Source organism: Rhamphochromis longiceps, linkage group LG1 (assembly GCF_057381845.1).
Source record: "Rhamphochromis longiceps isolate RC_006_pf linkage group LG1, R_longiceps_female_GT1.1, whole genome shotgun sequence".
Classification (NCBI taxonomy): domain Eukaryota; kingdom Metazoa; phylum Chordata; class Actinopteri; order Cichliformes; family Cichlidae; genus Rhamphochromis; species Rhamphochromis longiceps.
In genome coordinates, this window is record NC_140557.1 from 9,490,656 (window position 1) to 9,515,476 (window position 24,821).

The following is a 24,821-nucleotide window of genomic DNA, read 5'->3' on the forward strand; positions in this document are numbered from 1 at the left end:
CTTAAAAAACTACAAGAAAGCTGCTTCAGAGAGTTCACCTTGTACTAATTGTAAAACAAAAGTAGTCATGCTGTGTAGGTTAGTCATTTTCTTTAAAAAAAAATGAATGGTCACAATACTGTGAATAGTAATAGTTGAAACTGAGTAATTCTATATTTTAGAAATATAGTAACAAGTAGTCAGTCCAAAAAGCAATGAATACAAAAAAAGCCATAACTGGAGCTCAAACTACTGATCTGAGACATGCTTTTCACCCTAAGATGACATGACAAGCAAAATATTTTTAATGGTATGATCTAAGAGTTGTATCTTATTTTGGTTACTGTTTCATGAACAGGCCCCAGACAGTAGTGCAAACACTTGAAATTGCAGCAGCACATCATTCCCCCTTTGTTTTATAGAAATATAGATTTAGGTCACATACTGAACAAACTTGATGGTGCCAAGAGGGAACTGTGGTACTGTATGAGAAAGTCGGCAGTGGCCAAGAAGTATGTATGAAGACAGTAAGACACTAATGAGGTGTGCGGTAGGAGAGACAGATGTGTTTCAGGTTGGGGTGGGAATCAATCAATCAATCAATCAATCAATCAATCAATCAATCAATCAATCAATCAATCAATCAATCAATCAATCAATCAATCAATTTATTCATAAGCACATTTAAAAACAACACAGGTTGACCAAATGGTTGTAAGTTGACAGAAGAGTTCATGGAGGAGTCTGATCTGTACTGATCTGTAATGCAAGTACAGAGCAGGTGGAAGAACCTGGAGAGGTGAAGAGAGGTGTAGGTGAAGGGAAGAGAAATGAAAGTCAGTAGAAGTAAGACAGAATTTGTGTGTGAATGAGAGAGAGACGAATTAGACAACTTCTAAATATGAAGATGCTAGGAGCAGAGATAGTGAAGGTAGATGAGTTTAAATATCTGGGGTCCACCATTCAAAGAAATGCACAGTGCACAAGAGAAATGGAGAAAAAAGCGTATGCAGGCGGGAGTGGGTCGAGGTGAGAGTTGGTGTGAACAATAGTAGCAAGAATGAAAGGGATGATTTACGAAGTGATAGTGAGACCTGCTATTATGTATGGTTTGCAGATGGTGGCAATGACAAAAAGGCATAGGGCAGAGCTGAAGATGTTAAGATTTTCATTGGGGGAGAACAGAATGGACAAGATTAGAAATTAGTAGATCAGAGGGACAGCACAGGGTTGACCAGTTTAGATAATGAACATGAACAAAAAATGTCAAAGATGGAGCTGTCAAGCAGGAATAAAAAAAAAAAGAAGACTAAGGAGAAGATTCATAGAAGGAGGACATGCAAAGAGTTGGTGTGACAGAGCAAGATGCAAGGGATAAGGTAAGATGGAGCCAGATGATCCACTGTGAGAACCCCTAAAGGGAGCAGCCCAAAGAAGAAGAAGAAATCTCACAGGACCACAATGGAGAGGCTGTATTGTCTTTGACACTTTAAAACTTGGAACATATAACAAACCTGTTTGGTTATACTGAGAAAATTACAAATGATCTCCAACACTTGAGACTGAGAACCTTCACAGACAGATCTCCAGCAATTTTATACTTAAGTACATGATAATATTAATAATGCCAATCTTCTTACTCTTAGGCCATATTTAATTTTATACCAATTTTTTAATTTCATAATTATAGTGTAAAATTGCTTCTATTTAAATAAATATTTCTGAACTGCCTGCAGCTGATGAGCATCATCTGCCTTGGAAGCCACACTCCAACCTAACTACACTTTCTGCCGTCCGTGGGAAAACCCCAGAAAGTGGGACTTGGTTATTGACAAAACAAACAGCGAATCAGCGTTTTAGAAAGAAACGACTAACCAATGTCTGTCAGCGAACACGAGGACGTCATACATTAAGTTTAGTGTGGTCGTCTCCTGTAAATAATATATCTCATAGATGTAGCGAAACACTGTATTATTTCACACATTTCTCGTGGAGAATAGGTGTATTTAAATGTTTTTAGTACACTTAGGAAGGTGGCAGTCTTCTGCCAGCCTTCTTGTTGTTGACCGGCTCGCTAGGCTAACTTTAGCGTGATACTTAGCTGGTTAGGATAGTAGCATTAGCTGTCCATTTAGCTAATCAGAGGTTATTACGGGAGCAGTCTAACCTGTTTTCAGAAGCATTTGTCTAACTGGAATGGACTTCGAAATGACAGCCATTTGTAGCCACTAACCGAATTCACGCATATCAAAGGTAAGGTGTCCGTGTTGTTGGCACTGGACGTAAATGACTGTCTGGTGCATTTTAGCTCACTGTACGCTAGCCACTTCCCTCTCTTAAAGGGCCTTTGACTGACAGCTTCTGCCCGGCGACACGCTGCTGATGTTGTCAAAGGAAAATGATGATTAAAGCAAGTCATAGTATCGCTTTGTAGGTGTCATCTGAAAGACCCCGTTAACTCAATGTCACAGCAGGTCAGCGCGTGTCAGTTTGAAATTACTTTCATTTTCAATCTGTGTTGGGTTTTAGCCATGTATGGCGTTAGCCTTACAAAATCTTGTAAAAATGGTCTAACGTTACTCAGGCTCTTAAAAACAACAGCGTATTGACGGAGTAAATGTCGCAGTTCAGTAGCTGCTGTCATGCTTGAAACAATTGACGGATGTAGAAGTATTGTGTGCTCTTGACTCTGTCGGGTGGTTGAAAAATCATATCTGAGGTGTGATCAGGGGAAATCCACCCGACTAGTATCTGTCTTACCCAGAGTGTCAGAATAAGTCAACTGTTTGCTCACTCTCTATTTTTAGAAATTTGAAATAAGTAGTAATTTTACACAAAGTGCTGATTTTTAAATAGAAATCACTGGTCTACTGAATGTAGATGAGAGCACAACAATCTCTCAGAAGAAACCAAAACAAGCGAACTGGATCACAGATTTTCTGAACTCTCAGTGCAGTTAAGACCGTTTTACCAGAGTTTTGCCGTGGTTAATTTCAGTATGGCTCATCACACATCTTTTTGCATCTAATTAATGAAACTGTTCCAATGTGTGTTTTTTGTTTGTTTGTTTTTTGCTCAATTGTACTTTTAGACAGAATGAGCAGTTGTTCTTGTTAGTTGAGTTCTGATTTGTGCTTTGGAAAATTTCTAGATTAGAAATATTGTTAATGTTATGAATTATATTAATGTTTAACTTATTGTGGTATTAAAGCACATAACCGCAGCTGTCTAACCACATTAATTTACATTGCAGAAATGTAAGCTCATCACTTTCACTTATTAGGTCAAACCTTAAGTGTTCTGGGCGGGGGTTTTGTGGGGGGGGTTTTCCTAATTTTTCTCGTTTCTTCTTAGACCACAGGTCAAGGTTGCCTTGACATTGGAGCTTCTGCCTAGCATGCAGACATGAGCTCTGCCCTGTGGAGCCAGGAGAAGCCCAGTGGGGGCTTCAGGGAGGACTGGCGTTTCTACATGGTTGTAAAGGAGTGTACAGTGGAGAAGCCTCCCCAGAAGACCCTGAGGATTCCCCGTGGCAGTCTTGGCCAGGCCTGTCAGGAGCGCAACAGCCTAGGAAGAACGCTGCCCCCATGCAAGGGGAAGAAAAGTCTCCGTATTCTGGACCAAACCAACGTGGTTTTGAGCCTGGATGAGCGGGACGTCTTGGAGCTGGATGAGAAGTTGGCTGAATTGCTCTTCCCCATTACTAACTGTGAGGAACGGTATGCGCTACTCTGTAACAAGTCACGGCTAGAGCGTGTCCGTGATATTGACTGTGGTTCCAAGGTGCGTGTCCAGCTGCGCTCAGGGGATGAACCTCTGCCTGGTGTGGTCCGCTTCAAAGGCTCACTGCTTCCTGATAGAGCTCTTTCTGGAATCTGGTTTGGAGTGGAACTTCTGGTGAGATCTCTTTCAGTTTTATTCTCATTTTTGCAAAAACATGGTATCCATGTAGATTCTTAATTTGATTTTTGATCTGTTCATGAAAAATGAGATGACCACTATAGTTTAAATAAAATTTAAAGGACTGACAAAATTGTTTAAATGTAAAAAAAAAAAAGTAACAATTTAAATGAGAACATTTCAGGCTTAAAAAAGGTTTTATTTCAGCTTCATTCATGTATCTAATTAATATGAGACAAATGCTTGCAAAAGTAAAATAATCACTAAAACCAATGTATTACTTTTTAGCATGACCTTAAAAAAATCTTGAAAACCAGTTATTATGTCTATGTCTGTGTAAACAACTGAAAACTAAATAGGAATAACAAAAAACAGGAACTGTTTCTTGAGTGCTGTTTGAAACCAGGTGATTTTTGCTTGACTCATGCAACTTTTTTTTTGACATGATGGCTAACTGGAAACTGTTGCAAATGATTCCAGCAAATGAAACACTTATTCTTCAAATAACTTACTTAATAAGTTACAGAAGTACCACTATTTCCGCTTACATCTCATGGCACTGATTAGTGAAAGTGCTCAAGAATTTTTTTTTAGTTGTGTTACAAACTGAGTATAGATAAGAATGTAGGTTGTCAGTCTAAGTATGTCAGTGTCATTTATATGGTACTGGGAGGGAAAAAGATCCCCAGATCTTCTCCTTACACAAAAGCACTGTTGAATTCTTGAACTGTTGCTATTTTTGGAAATAATGTATAACAAAAATAGCATAGCTAACAATAAAAAAGCTTTTTTGTAGACTTTTTAAACTGTATTGATGACTGTTGAGGGTACACAGCAGTGCTGCAGAAGCTGAATGAAAAGCAAAATATTCACATTTGTATTGCTTTTACAGCGATGATGCCACACATTGACAACTTCTGTTTCAATTCACTTGGTTTAAAAAGCAGTGTGATAATGACAGTTTGTGTAAATATAACACTGAAAAAACAAACTGTAAAGCTTCAATCTTGTGAATCATGCATCTAATGGCTTTGAGTAAAAATGTGGGATTAAATAATGTATATTGCTTGTTTTATTTTCAGATATTTCAGGTTTTATTTAACAGATGTGAAGTTATTAGCTAGTACTTAAACTTCTAAAGGAAGTGGCTATAACTGTTTACCGTTTACACAAGGCTAAAACAGAGATGCAGTGTTTAAACTGGTTCGATTGTAAGAAGATAAGGTCAACATTTTAATTCTGTTCCTTTTAATCTCATCACAAAATCTGAGTTTTTGAACTAGGCTATTCATTCTGGACTGTACATGCAGTACAATAATTAAATACAGTACAAAGGCTTGTTTATTGCAGCACAATGTTGTTTGTATTCTTCAAAGTCCAGCTGCTGTCTTCTTGAGTGGGCTGATGGAGCTAAAGCATTCAAACTGCGCCTCAGTATAGCTGCCTCAGTTAGCATATAAGCTTATGATAAACTTCTGATTTATACTCCTAACTACATAGAGTTCAGTATGTTCGCTTTGCCAGCAGTAATGGTGATTCAGCAGTTTTTCTATCCAAAGAACCTGCCTGTGGATAAAGATGCACAATATCTTATATCATCCAGTGTCTGTACTAGAAATGTTTGCATTTATCATCACAGTAAGTCAAGTCATATTCCTGCTGCAGTAATCGATCAGATGCTCTCACAGCTCTAGGATGTTTACTCACCTTTATTCAAGAACGCTGAGAAAGCCGTTTTGCAAACTGGCCTCCTAATTAGAAGAATAAGTTGCTCATCTCTGTTGCTCCTGTTTTGACTTGCTCTCTAAATTTGACTCATTGTCTTTCCTCTATTTTCCCATCCCAGGAGGAAGGTCGGGGTCAAGGCTTCACGGAAGGTACCTACCAGGGTCGCCAGCTTTTCCGCTGTGAGGATGAATGTGGTGTGTTTGTAGCCTTGGACAAGCTTGAACTGTGGGAGGATGATGATGACGAACCTTTGGGTGAGCTGGAGGTAGACAATATCGGTCTGGTGGAAGAGGATCAAGACTTTCCTCCACTGGAGATCAACTCAAGGGTCCTGGTGCAGACCAGGGAGGGACCAGAGAGAGGCACCATCATTTTTTGTGACCTGCTACCCGGCAATGAGAGCTTGGGGTACTATGTAGGAGTTGACATGGTAAGAATGGTTCCCTTTAAATGGGTTAATCTATTCATAAATGTACACCTGGACAGATGCAGAAACAAGCAATAAAATTTTTTAGTGCTCTGAACTGCTGGTTAGAATAAAGGATCAGTTTGTTCACCTTCCAGTCTGGGGAAAATGCTAAACATTCAACATAATATTCTAAGATCATACAGAAAAACATTCTCTTTTTCTTTTAAGAAGTAAATAATAACGCTAAATCTGGAAGCCCACTGTTATCAGTCAGGTAATAGTAAGTTGAGATGCCTTAGTGCCTAATAATATGTGTTGTATAGTATGCGTATGTGCTATTGTACAACCTTTTCTACAGACTGAGCAATTTTAGTAAAAAAACAAATATATATATATATTTTGTCTTTGAGCTTTAGAAGAAGAAAGAAAATGATGATTTCAAAATATAGTGTATTTCCTTTGAATACAGTTCATTCATGTTTGCTGACATTCAGACCATCTATTATCTGTGGTTGCACTACGTCTGCCAGCTATGTCAAACACATTTCAATTCAGTCTCAAGTGGATGTTGCAGTAAACCACTGAATAATAGCCAATTAAAATACCTCCAAATTTGTCTTAAGAAAAATCAGTGCAGTTTCAAGTGTCTCATTGTTTTTTTGTTTTTTTTTTTTACACATTCAGTCAACTATTATAAAGAAATGTGTCAGTATTGCTATTTTGATACAGACTATGGGTAAAGTCTCTGTCAGTAAGAAGTCTGTAAAACTGAGTGATTTAAACTGCTGGCTCAGATAAAATTACCAGTTTAGACATCCTCTCTCATGATGGAATTCTTACTTTAGGACTTGGTGTGAAAATATAAAAAAAGAAAAGGAAAAAAATGTCCTACTCTGCTGCAGTTTTCATGCTTTATGTTTTTTAAATGTTTTAAATGTTCTACCATTTGTCATCATTTTTATCCATAAACAATTTCATGTGGAATTTGCATGCAATTCCATGTAATTATCACAGTTAACTCATGTTTGCTGTACAACTTGCCTGTGTTTATTATTTTCTTTTCTCTGACAGTTACTGCGTAGGAACGCGTCTTGTTGCCTTGGATTGTAGTAGCTGGTATCTATGACTACTGTTGTCAGGCGGGAGTGGTATTGTAGTGATAGAGAGATTGAAATACATAACTAAGGCATTTGACTGCTGATCGTTATCAGCACCACCAGCAGCTGCAGCAGCAGCAGCCCACTCGGTGCATCTGAGCCTCCCACACAAAGGCAAGACAGTCACGCGGGGAGTGAGGTAAAGACTTAGTGCTGTATGACCCAACAGCATGGCAAAGGGCCAGCAGGCAGCTGAGGAGAGCCCACTGCTCTGCCTCACTCTGCGTCCAGCCTCGCCCTGCCTTCTCTAGCTAGTGGCACTGGCTTCAAGCTTATCTTAGGCTATCCCTCTGAAGCATATTACTGGATTCCAAACTAGAGAAGAAGAAGAATACCGTGGTTGTACTTGCAGAGACAGTGGAGCTTTCAGGTGGAGGAGGACCTAAGGTGGAAGATATGGTTAATGTGGAAAAAGATGAGATGAGCATGGTTTATGGTTTATCATAACACAGAGGATCGAGTTTAAACAAAATCTTTAGATAGAGTGGGATATAGCAGACCTTGCTGAACATCAAAAAAATACGAGGAGAAGTACCACGTGTGGCACCACTTTAATCAGTGTTCCAGTGCTGAGGAGCATCTAAGAGGGTTACAAGGTTGTCATGTCTCCAACTCTTTCAGGACAATCCTATCGGGGACTGGGATGGTGTGTTTGATGGAAAGCTGCTGTGTAATTTTGCCAGTTTGGAACACACTCGACTTGTCCCCATCTGTGACGTAATGCCAGGTGAGTTATGTAGTATTTGTTCCTGGTTTTTACTGTGTTTGTACTGTCTAGCATTAGCATTTCTTTTCCTGATAACATTCAGCTGTGCCTCACTTGGACCAGCACTAAGCTGCTTCCTAGCATTCTGAGTTTGTGTTTTGCTTGCAGCGGGAACAGAGAGCCTTTTGTGTTGATGGCTCACTTGTTTTTGAAAGTCAAGTGAGATACTCTGGCTCTTTGTTCCCCACAGTGGAATATTGATTTGCTTATCTGTGCTGCTGTCTGACTGTTCAAAGTTGTATTCAAGTTTGAATAGTCAGGTGACTATTCAAGACTAATTGACATTGAAGAATTTGCAAATTTGCCACCTTTCTTTAAAACCATTCATTTAGCAGTATCTGACCATGGAGATATGTGTTATCTCAAAGTAGAACTACTTTAAATTGTCTCCCTAAACCAAACGTGTTATTTATTGGTTCCCAATTCCTCTTGTTTTGATACTTGACAGTGAAAATGTTACTTACAGCTTGCGGGACAAGTGAGGGGCAAGATAACTTGCAGCTAATTAGAATGCCTTAAGCAGCAGTTAGATGCTCTAGTTAACTGTTTATGCAGTTAACAAATTGCACTGGTCATTAATGTGAATTTCCTCTAATATGGATGTATTTTTGGAATTCACAGAATATTCCATGCAGGACCAAAGGCTCCAAAAGCACAGTTTTGCCCCCAGAGGCCCGGCCAGTGACAAGTCGTCCTCTAGCCAAAGCAAACCAAAGAGCAAAGGTAGTGCACTAAGTTATGATGCACAGCTACCTACATACATAACCACAGCTTGATGTGCTGATAAATCTTAAAGAGGACTTATGGTTATTTCCAGCTTTGTATTTTTATTCTTGGACTCTCTTAGAGTAGCTGTCTGGTCTAAAATGTAAATGTGAAATAATCCTTTTTTAAAATCTTATCTGAGTCATCATGCAACTCTTCTGTTCATCCACTGAAAAAATGCTTTTAGCTTCTCCTCCCTTTAATCTGTCGTTCTTTTGACTGGCTGTCTTTTCCAAAGAGAAGTTTTGAACAACAGGTGGGAGTGACTTGCTCATAGCCAGCACTTTTTGCCTGAGATGACCATATTAGTGGTCAATAGCGCTCATAAGAATTGAAAATGCTGCCTTAAAATTAATGTTTAAAGTAGTTGAAACCCTGAGCTTAACTGTAGTAAATTAGGGAAATTAGGGAAACAGTGGTGGAAATAATTATTTCATCCCATGCTGAGTTTTTAAGTTTCCTTACTTACAAAGAATTGAACGGTTTCAAATTGTTTGGGGGTTTCATTTTAGTATTTAATTGCCAAGCAAACATGACCATACTTGATAGAGAAACCATTCCTGGCAAGGACAGCAGTAAGTTGTTTAGTGTAGTTGGCCACTAGGTTTGTATACATCTTAGGAGGGATTTTGGCTCACTCCTCTTTACAGAAACTCTCTAAATACCTTAGGTTTCTAGGGTGCTGCTTGGCAACTCAAAGCTTCAGCTTCCTCCACAGTTTTTCTATTGGGACTAAGGCCTGGAAACTGACTAGAAAACTCAATGACTTTAATGTGCTTCTTCTTTAGAATACAGTATAATTTGGTGATTGTCATTCTAGAAGATCCATCAACAACCCATCTTCAGTGTTCTTTTTTTGGGAAGGAGATTCTCGTCCTAGATTTTACAAAACATGGCCCCTCAATACTGTGAAGTTGTCCTGTACTCACTGTTCTGTCAAAACAGTCCCAAAATATAATGTTTCTAACCCTGCGCTTGACTGTGGGGATGTTGTTCTGTGGGTCTTACTATTCCTCCAATCAAAAAGGGCTCAATTTTGGTTTCATCTGACCATGGCACTTTGTTCTGAATCATTTAGATCACATTTAGAAAGCCATACAGCCTTGTAGATATGCCCTCTTGAGCATTAGGACCTTGAAGGCGTTTCAAGATTTCAATCCATTATGGTTTAGTGTGTTATAAATGCTGTTCTTGGTGACTGTGGTCTTAACAGCTTTTTGATCATTAACACGCTGTCTTTGTAGGACTTGCTCTGTCTGTAAATGAAAGCTTTAAATGAGTAAGGAAGAAAGTAAACAGATGACAGGTGTGTTTACCAGAGCTGCTCTACAGTATTTTGATGCAAAGAAAGTCTCAGTCTTAAATGTTGAAGGATTTTAGTCTTCTAGACACAAAGTCTTTTGAGGAACATCCATAGTGTAAATATGTCAGAAAAGATCTTAGATAGACCAGATGTCATTGCTCATGACATCTGGTTTCAAAACCCCAAAATCCTAACAATGCTCATCTTAAACAGGAGTTCACAAGCCAATGGATGAGGTTTTACTTTTATTCTATGGGAATATCACAGTGGGTTTACTTTAAAGGGGCATTCCATCAAATTTGCCAGGTTGTAAAGCCAAAAATATCCTACACATTTCCACTTTTCATACACTATATAAGCCAGTTATGGCTGTCTTTTATTTGTTGCAGATAATTATTGTTGAAGCTTATAATATTTTTAGATGAGTAAAATCAGGGATGATACCTTTGTTTTGTCGGGAAGTCCCACATAAAAGAAAATAATACAGATTGCTTAAGTTGACTTGATGTGAATGCAGTGCCTCTCACCCTGCTCTTCAACTTTTTGTTGCCGTTCATGATTGATCTTTTCCTTAGAGTTGTAGATGCCTGTTTCCTTTGTTCAGTGTTGAAACATGGTGAGAGAAGTTAAAGCACATACACTGGTACAGTGTGCACACGTGCACATTATGCTTATCTCTCTGTACTTTCTCTTTTCATGTACTTGCTGTATTTACAGGATTAGGTCATCAGTGTGGCAGTAGAAGCAAGTCTGAGTTTTACTATACTTTAAATGGCAGCTCTCTTGATCCCCCAGCCCAGCCCAAATCCAAAAGCACATGGTACATTGATGAAGGTAAAAGGGGAAAAAAAAGTACTCATGAGATGTCACCATCTTAAAGGCAAGCTACTGTTTACAAACTACATATTAATCTGAGGTACTGCAGAGCTTTAATACATTTACAGTTGCAAAATAAGGGTTTCCATTCCCACATTCCCTCTATAGTAAAAGACATTCACACTCTGGTACTGTGAGTTGCCATAAATAAACGGGTCCATCAAATGTATGCCGTGAAGTACGGGTAATATAAAGAGAATGTTGTAGAATTTGATGAACGACGTTTCAAAGCTGCTAAATGAATACCTCGAGGTACCGTAAGCCTTGAGCACTGGATACTCATTTGATTTATTGATTTAATTCAATTGCATTTTATTCATACGGTGCCTAATCAAAACAACAGTTGCCACAATTTGCTCCAATGTATTGCTGGCCAGAGCCTGTGCTGCATGTAATTTCCCCGCTCTGTCCTGGTTATCTGCAGCTATCCAAGAAAAACTAAAAATGTAAACGAAAGGAAAACAGTTCCAGAGTGGATTTGTTCAAGTGTCTTTGAGTTCCGAGTCATAAATTTTGGGGCAAAAAAAATGTTATGTGATTGATTTTGCAAAAGAAGGATAACTGTGAGGTTTCCCCCCCTTCCCAAGGTTCTGGTAACAAAAAGTAATTGCAACCAGATTTAAGTAAACACTATTTATACAGAGCAATACTATCAAGTAGTTTGCTGCAGTAGCTTGCTGTAAGGACTTTTCCAGTAGTCTTGTCCCGGTTCACAATTTCAGTGTTTCTTTGTGGTATTCTACCTGCATGAGCTATTTGGTGTTTCTAAAGGCTTTTATTGATGCTTTGTGCTGCAAATGACTCCTTACCTTTCTGATATTTTTGTTTTTTGCTACTGATGGTGGTTCAGCACATTTGCCAGCAAAAGCATTAGTAAAAGATTAGGTTTGTGGAGTCAGACTTGGCTAATTTTTGTCAGATTGTTGTCTTGTTTATGTGTTTCTCATGGTGTAGGAAAACAAGTTGATTGTTTTTGTTCTTCTTCCACTGCTCGTTTCATCACCAATCATCACTAGCAGTTGTGAATAAATTTTTTAAGAATATTTATTGTCCTTGGATCCAGTGACAGAATCACAAAGTAAAAGAAAATATAAATAAGATTAAAAGACATGCAGGAAAAGGTGATAATGTGCCTAAATATCATGGCAAATTTGGACTAATCATAAGCAGAATTTGCTGTCTATAGCTGTTTGTGATGTTGCCGTGTCATGGCAAAATAATATTTGAAAACCTTCTGTGTTATTTCAGTAATGCATTTAGTTCAGGTAATTTCACATGCTGTTTGAAATTAGGACAGTCACAAATAGCTGATGTGCCATTTTCACAACTGCTTACTCATCCTGTGAATGTGTAATCATTTTCATCTTCCTCCTGCATATTTTGGGCCTTTTATGCACTGGTGCTCTCATTTGTATCAAAGTCAGCAGACAAGGTTACACATTTCTGTGGTTCTTTCAGTACAGGAAGAGTTCATTTGGAGATGGACAAGCTTGAAGTTGCATTCTGTCATGACAATTCAGTCAGCACTGGTTATATCGCACTTTTTTTTTAATCACTGGTACATTTAAAATTCAGAGAGGCACAATGAATAAACATGTATTTGTTGTTTATTCTCTCTGGATAAGCTATGTTACCACAGTGCAATGGTGTCTGTTTATTACAGAGAAACAAATGTTACAATTTAGAGGATAACAATTTGTTAAAAACATTCAGAGAGGGGCAATGAAACTGTGAGATTGGTTTATGAAGTCACGTTATTAGAGATTGTTTGAGGTTGTTGTGCAGCGGGCACCCTAGGTGGCAAAAGCAATAAAATCCATAGATAATAAATACTGAACTAAATTTTTATAACTAAAATGGCTAAAACCTAAGTGGCCTTCTATTATGTTATGCTCTTTATATTACTCAGTTTTCCATATTGAATTTCAAGAAAACAAATGTCAAAGTCCTCTAACAGGGCTGTGTATATTGAACATTGTAAAGGGTAGTGGGGAATAAATTCAGTAACTTCCCACTTCTGTAAAAAGATGGTGTGTAAAGTTCCACTTTTCAGCTTTTCAGTCATTCAAGTCATTCACTGTTCAAGGATTTGCATGAAACATTATATTTACAGCAGTGGAAATGCAGATGTAAATTGCGGTGGCTTTACCAGAATCTCCAGCTTGCATCAGATATTACATAGTGACTGAACTGTCCTGAACATAGGGAATTCATCTGAAAAGTCCCATTTCACAAACACATGGTTTGAATTAATGGTACAGTATTTCCTTGTGTACTTCATTTCATGAAATATTTGTTCACAACTTGATTTTTTTTTTCAATATTATCAAATAAAGCTGACTCACTGTGACATATGGAAAATCTGTAACTTGATTCTGCCAGTAAATTGATTGAATGAGATCCAATTACTTAACCTCATACCACAGCTGAGGGCATTTTCACACCATATAGAATATTGCTCAGCAATGGACAATTGTTTTTTTACAATTGTCTAAAAGACACAGATAATTATTTCTGCTTGCCAGTATCTACTCAACAGTATACCCTTTCACAGATGCCTCTTATTTTGGTATTTTCTTCTCATTTAAATAACAAATATCTGGTCCATTTAAGCTTTTGTTGTTCATTTTCATGTTTTCTTCAGCTTGATCAATGGGTCCAATATTTGAGAATTACTTCTATTATTTTCTTTTTACAGATTGTCAGCAAAATAAATGAATAGATGGCACTACTTTGGCACTCATGTGTCTCAAAGTTCCCTGAACCTACATTTTCAGAAAAAGATGCCATTTACTGCATTTTTACTACAAATTTCTTAGAGTTTGATCAGTAAATAACAGTAAAAATCAGTTCGGTCATGAAAAGACTCTTAATGGTTGATCTCTACTGTTTCCACGTGCTACTGATGTATCACTGATGTGTGATAGCTTTGGCGTCACTTGTGTGAAAATGCCCAAAGATGCTGTAAAAATGGTGTTTACCATGTAGTAATTCATCACCATCTGAAACCATCTGCTGATCTGCTGCATGTGGTAAAAATGGAATAAAACAAGCATTTATAGTTTTCCTCCCTAAAGACCGCTCTACAGTCTCTGCCCTACACACAGCCTACAGAATATATTTTTAAAAAACATATTAACTTTTGGGTTTTGTTTTCTCTCATGCAGTTGGGGAGGACCCCGCCAAGTCACTTACTGACACACCCCCTGACTTCAACCAGTCCTCTCCACCATCCAGGGCCCCACCCTCTGGCTCATTGTCCAGCGACAACAAATTTCACTCGCTGCCCTTCAGTCTCAATCGTAAGCCTGGGCCTATTGACAGCATGAGCCATGGACCCCTGTCACTCTCTGTTCAGTCAGTGATGGGAGAGCAATCAGAGTCCCCTTCTTCTGCTGCTCCTCCCTCGCCACGGCCTTCAACACCACCTCGAGGACAACCAGGTTTGGAGGTGGGGTCTCTGGTAGAGGTGAAAGAGAACCCTCCTCTGTGTGGTGTCATCCGTTGGGTGGGTCTGCCTCCTGGCCTACTGGAGCCTCTGGCTGGTCTGGAGCTGGTGAGACGACACAAAGATGTAAAATTAGGGACAGGAATTAGAGATACTGCTTGTCTTGCCAGTATTATGCAGTATATGTTGATGTTTTTGTCCTACCCTTCCCCCATTATTATTGCATTTCCTGTCTGTCGTGAACCTGAGCTCAACTCATATTATTGCCATTTTGCGCATAGTGTAAATATATTGTGCTATCATTGCAAACAATTTGAACAAACACTGCCTTGGTAAATAATATATTGGTAGACAGACAGTATGCATATGGTTAACACATACTAACTGACTTCTATATAGACTAGGTATATGAAATTCAGTATATCAGATACTGAACAGCCACATTATTGTCAAGAAGTACACGATCAGGCAGTCCTTGGTTCCCAGACGTTTGGAGTTAAAGAAAATGTTACTTTTTTAGAGTACATGTTTGTAGGACCTTGCAACAATTTAATCACATGACCTTGTAATTCCAGGAAGAAGAGTGCCCTGGTTGCACTGATGGCACATTCAAAGGCACACGTTATTTCACCTGTCCCCCCAAAAAAGCCCTGTTTGTGAAGCTGAAGTGCTGCCGGCCCGATTCCCGTTTCCCGTCTCTTCACCATTCCTCCAATCCCATAGAGCGCTGCAACTCCATTGGTGAGTCATTTGGAGGTATATCAATAATTAAAATGATTAGTTTAACTAATGGTCTCACAAAATTTGTGCTTACACTTGTACTATGTGTATTTTCTGCAGCATTTGGGGGTTACCTGAGTGAGGTGGTACATGAGAACACACCTCCACGCACAGAAAATGATGGCCTGGATGTCATGGTGGGAAAGAAGAAAGGCATTCAGGGTCACTACAACTCCTGCTACCTGGATTCAACCCTCTTCTGGTCAGTACTCTTTAGGTGTAAGGGTAAATACTTTTTTATCTACAGTATATGAAATTTGTTTTATTGCCCTATGTGCACTTTAATTATCGATTGACTGCACAGAGCCTCACCAGCCTTTGCCTTAAAGCAGTAACTTAATAGATTTTTTATTTTATTTTAAAGCTTTGACCAGGATGAGCTCCAGCTGTGAGCTGACTGGGAGATAGTTATATAGCAGTTTCTGTCAACAGTCATTTTAGGTGAAGCAGTCAATCCAGAATAGTAGAAATTCCTGTAATAGTGCTTGAACTATTGTTGTGGTTATTAAATTCAGTCTGAGGGCTGTAGACAGTAAGGAAGGTCCAAGATTCACATGTGATGCTTAATTAACAAAATGGACACTAATGTAAGTGAACAAATTGTGTTATGTGCATCATATGAAGTTTTACAACTAGGTATCCATGATTTAATACAAATGTTGAAAATGGATATTTGACCAGTAGCTTTTAGTGAATTATTTTTTCAGTTTTTTTGTTTTATTTTTCTTTTTGTTCCAGGTTTAGATTAAAATTTAAATGAAACATCTGAACATCTTACTATCAGAAAATATCTTCTTGTTTGCGGATAAACAGCCATCAAGCTAGTTATATTTCCAACTGTGATACTTTTGGGTCTGTTTTTTTTAGTAAACAAAGACAACCATTGTATGGCAATTAGCTAACAGGCAACATTCATTTTAATTCCTTTGGTGGTCCTTTGCAGTTTGTTTTCCTTCAGTTCTGTACTGGACACGGTTCTGCTGAGGCCACGATCAAAGACTGATGTAGAATATTACAGAGAGACTCAAGAGCTGCTGCGTACAGAGATAGTCAACCCTCTTCGCATGTAAGTCTTAAAAGATACTCAGATCCATGTATTTAACTCTTGCAGTATTGTAAGTCTGTGTTGGAACAGTGCTGAACAATTTTAAATTAGAGCTCATACATTTAAATAAAAGAAGACGTTTTTATTCCATCCATCAAAACCTGAATTTAGATGTGAAGCAAACTGCTTCTGAAAAGCTAAACTGTAGTTGTATTTGCTAAACTGTATTGGAGTATTTAGACCACTTTGTTTTCTAGACATGGATATGTTTGTGCCACTAAAGTTATGAAGCTAAGAAGGATCTTGGAGAAAGTAGAAGCTGCTTCTGGATTTACATCTGAAGAAAAAGGTATGAGACTTTTTTTTTTTTTTTTTACCTTGTGCTCATGTCTGTGAAGGTTCTCAGTCATCCAGGTCATCGTAGTCAAAGGAGCTTGCAAAGAAAAGCGTCTGGACTTGAAGACGTTTCACCTCTCATCCGAGAAGCTTCTTCAGTTCTGAAGAAGCTTCTCGGATGAGAGGTGAAACGTCTTCAAGCAACTTAAAGAAGTCCAGACGCTTTTCTTTGCAAGCTCCTTTGACTTACCTTGTGCTCATTATCATGGGTTTGGAAATTGATATTGGAAGTTGTCTCAATTATTAGTATTCTACTAGTAGTCAAAGGAGCTTGTAAAGAAAAGTGTCTGGACTTCTTTAAATTGTTTGAAGGCGTTTCAAATCTCATCCGAGAAGCTTCTTCAGTTCTAAGGTCAAATGGTGGGGAGTCCCAGATTTAAACCTAGTGGGAGTATCCCCCCCACAGAGGGACAAAAGGACCCCCCTGACGATCCTCTAATCGCCTGAGCCAAGGTGTAAAAATGGGTGTGGGTCCCAATCAGCCAGGGTTTTGGGTGAGCTCATTGTGAAACCTGGCCCCACCTTATCATGCAAATTCCTGAGGTCAGATGGCCCAGGATGTGAGTGGGCGTTAAGGCGTCTGGGGAGAGAACTCAAAACTGGATTATAGATGGCAGAGAGTTGGTGTCGTAAACCACCGCCTCTGTTCAAAGATGGTCGCTCACAGTGGACATAGATGGCTTCTTTCACTCCTCTTTCAAACCATCGGTCCTCTCTGTCCAAAATGTGAACATTGGCATCCTCGAAAGAGTGTCCATTCTACTAGTATTGCTTTTGTGTCTGGCTAAGGATGTAGATTTTATGTGACAAATTTCAAAATAAATGCTATAAAAAAAGAAGACACTTACATACCAAATCATTAATATACTATATATACGTACACTCATAGTTTGAACAGTTTATGGTGGCATTTGTGCAGAAATATTGCCTCAAAACTCATTTCAGTTAATTTTGCATTGCAGATCCTGAGGAGTTCCTCAATATCCTTTTCCATCACATACTGAGGGTGGATCCGTTGCTCAAGCTAAGGTAAAGGCCAAGTAACTTACAACTAAATGTGAAAATCTGTAAATTCCAAGGAAATACAGGTTTATGTAATTTACTTTTTTTTTTCAAGATTAAAAAAAAACAAATACCAACAGAAAATACCCAAACTGATAGGTTTTGTAAAATTAAAATATTTTACTACTCCAAAAGTGACTGTCTCAAACACCAAGAAGAAAACTGATTAAGCCATGGAGAGAATGTATGCTCACTGGCCACTTCATTAGATACACCTTGATAGTACTTGGTTAATATACTATATACATTTTGAAAAATTCTTCCAAGATGTTGACTTGTTTTGACATGATATCAACAATCTTCATGCATTTTTTGTCAGCTAGACATCCATGTGAATCTTGTAAACTTAAAAAAAACAAAACTTATCAGTAATATTCTATTACCCAGTTTTGATGAACCTTTGTGGATAGCAGCATTGGTTTCCCATTCTTCGTGACAAAAGTGTTACCTCTAGTGTTGTCTAGAACTCTAGGCTACCAAGGTACGCTCTTCTGCATACACTGGTTTAAACAAGTGGTTATTTGAGTTACTGGGTCCTTGCTATTAGCTTGAAGCTAGGGATGCAACAATACCAATTTTTTCAAACCGGCACTGTCTCGAGCTTTCGGAATAATAAATAAACACTTCTGTTTGGAATAAAATAAATACAAATTAGGTTTGAGAATAAAATAAACTTTTCAATTGTTGCAGAGTTTCCATATTGTAAACAAACAAACAAAATAACGAAAGTATTTGGCATTGACGAACGAACTCCCCATCTGGATCATCAGTCCACTTTGCCGTTAAACCAAGGACTGACATCGCGCACACACTGCTTGTCTTTACCTCTTTAGAAAGTTTTGGCACCATTATCTCCCTGATGTGTGGGCGGCTGGGAATTTCATATCGCAGCTTGAGTATGCTGAGAAGAATCCTATGTTTTCCACGACTGGCATTGGCTGGTCATCCAGAGCGATAAAATGAGCCTCTGTTATTTTAACTGCCCGTGGATTTTCTCTTGACATTTTTCATCGCTTTTCCAAAACCTGAGTTAAAGTTGGCTGTTCTGGTCCACACTGACATTTTGTTTAGCCTAGCTACAGCAGCCTCCAGTTTCTCTTTTTTTATCTGGTGCTGCCAGTCTGACTCGTCTAACCCTGTGCCTGTTTAGCGCGGGATGTCCCCCTAGTGGCCAATCTAAAAAAACTACAACAAAAATGACAAGCCACCCTCTGATTAATGAAATAAGTTAGTATCGGTTCATGGTATCGGTTAACTTTTACGAGTATGAGTACACACACATTTTACAGTATCGGCCCCGATACCAGTATCGGTATCGGTGCATCCCTACTTGAAGCAGTTTCATCTGACCTCTGACATAAGTTATTAGTCCTTTATTTAACCAGGTAAAAAATCTCATTGAGATTAAAAATCTCATTTCCAAGAGAGACCTGGCAGTGAGGTATTGTTATCCAGAGAACTGATTTTCACTGAATATTTTCTTTTTTTTTTCCAAAGAATTCTCTGTAAATTCTAGACGTTGTTGTGTGGGTAAATCCCAATAGAGCCATAGTTTCTGAAATACTATGACCAGGCTGTCTGGCACCCACAACCATGCTATGCTCAAAGTCATTTAAATGACATTTCTTAAACAAAAAACATCCAGAAAGCACCATCCCTCCATCTAAACAGTCTTTAATTGCTAAAACATGTTATTACTTTGCTTTTCGTAAAGAATTAGTTAGGGATGGTAATAAAAAAAATTCAGTACTTTTCACACAAAAATAATATTAAAGGTTAGGGTTATGATGTGCCATAAAGAACTTCCCCCTGATTATCAGTGCATTACCAGACAGTGGAAATATAGTCACAACAGCACTAAACCATGTGTCTAAATCTGTAATATGTAAATTTATACCACAGTTCTTGACACTGGAACCTTTATGGGTTACAACATGGGCAAAGTGGTTGGACTGTGGGAATTTTGTTTGACAGACTGAAAGCTAATGTTGCGGTTTTATTTACAAATCTTTGAAATTCCGATGAGCAGACTATATGACTTAAAGAGTTGGATGTCATCATTTATGACTGTTGTTTTGCTGTACATGAATTGTTAAGCTGTGTCATTACAAGTTGCCGAACTTGGAATGAATGCTACTGACAATCTTTAATCTGATTTTACAGTCTGTCAGAGACATGCAGATATAGTGAAACAAATGTTAAATTTTGAGCTGTTAAATGTCAAACAGCCTGATTTTAAAAACATGTTAAAATTTTCTGTTTATGTTGATCTTTCACCTCCCGCTCATATTTCACAAATTCTGAGACTATTTTTACTTCTTTTATAAATTGTTACAAATATTGGTACTGGTATTTTTCAGCTTGTATAAGTAAAAATTGCTCTTTGCTGTATCATTTTTTAGGAAAAAGCGCACAGTTCATGAAGAGCTTCCAAGACCTGTACACAATTAGTTTTTCCCTTGAGGAAGGAAGATCATTGAACAAAGACTTTGCTGTTGTTTTCTAGGTCAGCAGGTCAAAAGGTCCAAGACTGTTATTTTTACCAGATCTTCATGGATAAGAAGGACAAGGTCGGAGTTCCCACCATCCAGCAGCTCCTGGAATGGTCTTTCATCAACAGCGACCTAAAGTTTGCAGAGGTTTATTTGAATTATTTTCAAAAGTTTGATATTATAGTGCATTGACTGTTTGAAAACTTTTTTTTGCAAGTCTAAAAACATTTTATATACTAATTAATTTTTTTTTTTTTTTTTAAACATTCAAAGAAAAAAAAGAGTTTGAATTAAGAGGTTGTAACTGAAATATTACATTGGCATGTACTTATTTATAAATGTTTTTGGAGTGTTTAATCTACTTGACCAGAAACGTTTTTCAGTTTTACTCCAGCATGTGCTATAGAAGTTGCACCTTTCCTTTAAAATAAGACATATATTTCCAGATATTAACGATTACACAGTTTATACCGTATATTATGTATTTAATATCCTCTTTTTCTTTCCTGTTGTTGGAAAGACTTCCTCTTATTCGTCTGTAGCACGATAGTCTCAGTTCCTATTTTATGACTTGGACATTTATAGACGACCACCTATGGGTTCTCTTTCTCTGTTAGGCTCCTTCCTGCCTAATTATCCAAATGCCCCGCTTTGGCAAAGACTTCAAAATGTTCAACAAAATTTTCCCCTCCTTGGAACTGGACATCACAGATCTTCTTGAAGACAGTGAGTAGCTAATATTTATGTCCAGTCTAGGTCTGTAATGTGCTGGTCAGTGGTGATTCAAAGCTGTATGTGGCATTTGGTATTGAATTTCCACTCAGTTGTCACTTCAGCTCAGCTGAGATAAAGGAACCAATTTTTCTTGCTTTCCAGTCTGCTTTCAATTTTTTGAAGAATTTAACTTTATCACTGCCAACACACTATACCAAAGGTTTGTGTTTTCTTATCCAGCTCCAAGGGAATGTCGTATCTGCGGAGGCCTGGCTCTCTACGAGTGCCGAGACTGTTATGAGGACGGGGACATCACTGCTGGCAAGATTAAACAGTTCTGTGAAAAGTGCAATACACAGGTAAATAACTCAAGGCGTTGTTGCAGCATTACTTCAACCAGAAACAAGTTTTAAAGTCTATGCCAGAATCAGCCATTTGGTGGCGCCAAATCCAAAGAAATCCTAGTGGTTCAGTGTTAAGTTTAACAAACTCTTTGTATTTATTTTTTTTTTTTTTCAAATAATTTGTATGGCAGTAGGATTCCTGGAAGACTTTTGTTTCCTCTAATCTCCTTTATATATTTCTTAAATAACTGTGGAATATTTCTAATAACATGTTTAACATCTTTTGTTTGTCACTAAAAGGCCAGTGTAACAAATGGTGTATGACGCGGGACATATGTGCTTGTACTGATTTAGGTTCACCTCCATCCGAGGAGAAAAGCCCATCGACACGGCAAACTGTCCATTCCCAAGGAGCTACAAGAAAGTACAGGCCGTCAGGGCAGTTTTCCCCGCCAGAGGATGGAGCTGTTCGCCGTGCTGTGCATCGAAACCAGTCACTACGTGGCCTTCGTCAAGTATGGCAGCGCAGATTCAGCCTGGCTCTTCTTCGACAGCATGGCCGACCGTGATGGTGCGTGTGATGGCCTGTTGATGTCGTTTTTGTAAATTTTGACTGAAGTTACTACCATTTAAAAAAAAAACAACAAAAAAAAACAAAACATCTTCTTTGTTTAATGTCAAAACTACGACCCACAATAAGTTAAAAACTATTTATACAAATAAGCAAACAATTGTTTGTTAAGATGCCAAGAAATATTTAATTACCCTCTAGTGCATAAGCTGCTATGTAGCATTTTTGTTGCTTTCTTATGAGATTGTGCTACTGTTCACTGGTAACTTGATAACAGCTTTATAGTTTCACCTTTTTTTTTTTAAAGGACGTCGTTGTAAAAAATCAACTAATAGTGATTGCATTTAATTAAAATTGAAGAGGTATTTTAGTCATGACCTAGCTTTGTTGTGTCCATTCTGCTGTCTCTAATGACCTCGCTTGCGATTTTTCAGGAGGGCAGAATGGTTTCAACATCCCGCAAGTTTCTCCCTGTCCGGAAGTGGAAGCCTACCTGAAAATGACCCCAGAGGAGCTGCACACCCTTGATCCCAAAAGCATCCAGGGCCAGGCCCGACGCCTCCTGTGTGATGCTTATATGTGCATGTACCAGAGCCCGACGATGAGCCTGTACAAGTAGAACCCTCTCCCAAGACCCCTACCCTCCTGCTCCTTAGTCACTCCACCTCCCCAAGGCAGAAAAGTTCCAGGAAGACCAAAAATTAAACTAAAAGAAGAACAGCTGCCTGCCAGTAGGGGCACTGTCCAGAATTAATCCTTTCCCCTCTTACTCTCCTCAATGCCTGTTTGGTTCTGGAGGCTGGAGAGATGGAAGAAAGGGGGAGAAGCCTATTTGCACTGTGCATTAGTTGAAGTGTTGTGTTCTTCATGTAGTCCTATGTAGCTTCCCTGTGTCTCACAGCTGAGCATTGGTAGTGGATGATGAAGCAAATGTAGGCATTATGAGGAATCACTCCCTGTTGAGGGAGGAAAGAGATAATGGGCGGGAGGGCATGTTGCGTTGTAGTGACTGACAAAACATGTGCAACAAAAACACAATGAACTAGTGGGAAGACCTTGCTCACCTCATTTACCTTAAGAAAAGAGGAGTCTTGCTATTCTTAATCACTGAAAATGTTGGGCGCTTTCCATAACGCACATTAAGGAAGTAATGCAGTGTGCAAATCCTCATCCAACCTGTACGCTTCTGTGTAAAATACCTAAGTAGCATAGTCTTGGTAGTAACATCAACAGTATAGATGTCAACCTACTGTGCAGCTGCATCAAAACCAGACTCTTTGCTCTTTGTGAACAGGTTTGCATAATTTCCCATCAAACTGTGTAAGTGTCTTTACAGTATGTTTTGCAGAAACAGATGTAGCCATTGTAAAAGTCTCACGTTTTACTGCATACTTGCATAACTAATGCTGCACCTTTTACATCATCCCCAAGCGAACCTATCAGGAAACATTTAGGTTTTGTTTTTTTATTTTATTTTCCTCCCCATTTGAAGTCACAGTGAGTGCTAATTTGTCGGTCGGGAGACATCGGTTTTGTGTTACAGAATACAAATTTGCTCCTCTGCTCTCGTTGTAAAGAATGGTCTGCATTGCTAATGCAGTGTAGATGCCAGATACATTCATGGAGGGGGGCTTGTACAATGGCTGCTGTTGTAAAGCTGATTGGTGGAGCACTCCATGCATTCATAGGGTCAATGAGGTGAAATACTGGAAAAGTCTGACTGTTTTCTTTAAGGTAAGTGTGTGTGATGTGAAGAATTTCACATGCAGTGTTTTTAAGTCTGTCACTCATTGTGTTGATGAGTAAAACTAAATTATGTTTTATGTTTACAAAACCTTTTCTCTGCCCATCGTGGCGCATTGGATATCCTATGATTTAGGTGAAGCAGGTATTGACTCTCGCTGCCTTTAATGAAAGTATAACTTGCAATATTTCCATCCAGGCACAAGATAACAAAACAGTTGTGATCAAAATATTATTATTTATTGTACTTTAAACATATTACAAACTATTCTCCCTTTCTAAGAAAAAGAAACAGGGTTCATGAAAGTGTACGTTTTGGGTACTCCTTGTCCTCTTACTCTATATGAAGTAAGTTTTTGTCAACAGCAGCTACTACTGAATGTTCATAGTGACACATGGAACAGTTAACAGATGATGGGAAATGAAGAGGCACAAGGCTGGTAACCTTGACGCATCAATGTATGTAAAGAAAAAAATAAATAAAAAGATGATCCTTGATTCCATTGTATTCCCAAAAACCAAAAGCTTACCAATCTAAATACAAAGTGATTGTTTTTTTTAGTGTGTGTGTGTATATATGTGTGTATATATATATATATATATATATATACACACACACACACACACACACACACACACACACACACACACACACACACACACACACACACACACACACACTTAATCACACCTTAATAATCATGGATTAGGTTGTGATTATTAGGTGACCATATAAGGACAAATTTTAAAGTACCTCCCACCTGACAACTTCCATTTTGGTCTGTGGTCGTTTCCACTGTTGCAGGTATTCTGACACCTGTGCAAACTTTTTCTGCACTGCTGGAGCTTATCACTGATTGGAGCCTTGTTCTCTATGAGAGAAGTCTCAGAGCAGAGATTAGGATTGAGATTATTTTTTTTTTCCTCTTTCATCTGTACAGTGTAGACATATGTAACAGGTGGAAAATTTATGTCAGTGATGTTCCTGTAAATGTTAAAAATAAAGCCCATTTTGAAGGGTGAAATGTCAAGTCTTGTGTATTTTGTGCCAGTGTAGGAATTTTTCTGCAGATGCTGTGTGGTGTTGGAGCGAATTTGCAAGTTTTCCGGTTGGTATTTCAGCCATGTAGTCACTAAGGGTTTTTAACTTGGCACATGAATAAGTAGATCTTTATTTATTTATTTTTTTAAATGTGTCAAACTACATTAACAAGAATAAATGAGGCTAATGCGTTTTTTGGTCTTCATTTGCAGCAGTGATGCTGAAGCACATGGCAAGTTATAGCATGATATATACTTTTTATTTTATGTTTGCCTAATAATTTGGGAAGAAATAGATATTT

The 24,821-nt window shown here is 38.3% G+C and overlaps 1 protein-coding gene across 3 annotated transcripts; it reads left to right on the forward strand.

Moving 5' to 3' along the window:
• Positions 1–1,879: 1,879 nt before the first annotated feature.
• cyld (cylindromatosis (turban tumor syndrome)) lies at positions 1,880–24,156 on the forward strand. 3 transcript variants are annotated; one of them, XM_085426239.1, is made up of 17 exons: positions 1,880–2,232; positions 3,334–3,876; positions 5,726–6,037; positions 7,795–7,900; positions 8,561–8,662; positions 10,725–10,841; positions 14,051–14,439; positions 14,907–15,072; positions 15,172–15,313; positions 16,055–16,177; positions 16,414–16,505; positions 17,515–17,581; positions 20,121–20,253; positions 20,724–20,832; positions 21,061–21,179; positions 21,519–21,735; positions 22,170–24,156. In XM_085426239.1, the coding sequence occupies exons 2-17, from the start codon at positions 3,385–3,387 to the stop codon at positions 22,352–22,354; spliced, it is 2,871 nt and encodes a 956-aa protein (XP_085282365.1). In that variant the 5' UTR covers positions 1,880–2,232; positions 3,334–3,384; the 3' UTR covers positions 22,355–24,156. The 3 variants fall into 3 exon arrangements, with proteins under 3 accessions (XP_085282365.1, XP_085282443.1, XP_085282522.1); XM_085426317.1 differs by lacking the exon at positions 10,725–10,841; XM_085426396.1 differs by lacking the exons at positions 8,561–8,662; positions 10,725–10,841.
• Positions 24,157–24,821: the final 665 nt, after the last annotated feature.

Excerpts from the sequence above, each read along its gene's own strand:
- cyld (XM_085426239.1), top strand. The coding sequence starts at position 3,385 with ATGAGCTCTGCCCTGTGGAGCCAGGAGAAGCCCAGTGGGGGCTTCAGG. Across the intron at positions 16,506-17,514 it reads ATTTACATCTGAAGAAAAAG|ATCCTGAGGAGTTCCTCAAT; the intron begins GTATGAGACTTT and ends TTTGCATTGCAG. Across the intron at positions 21,736-22,169 it reads CAGCATGGCCGACCGTGATG|GAGGGCAGAATGGTTTCAAC; the intron begins GTGCGTGTGATG and ends GCGATTTTTCAG.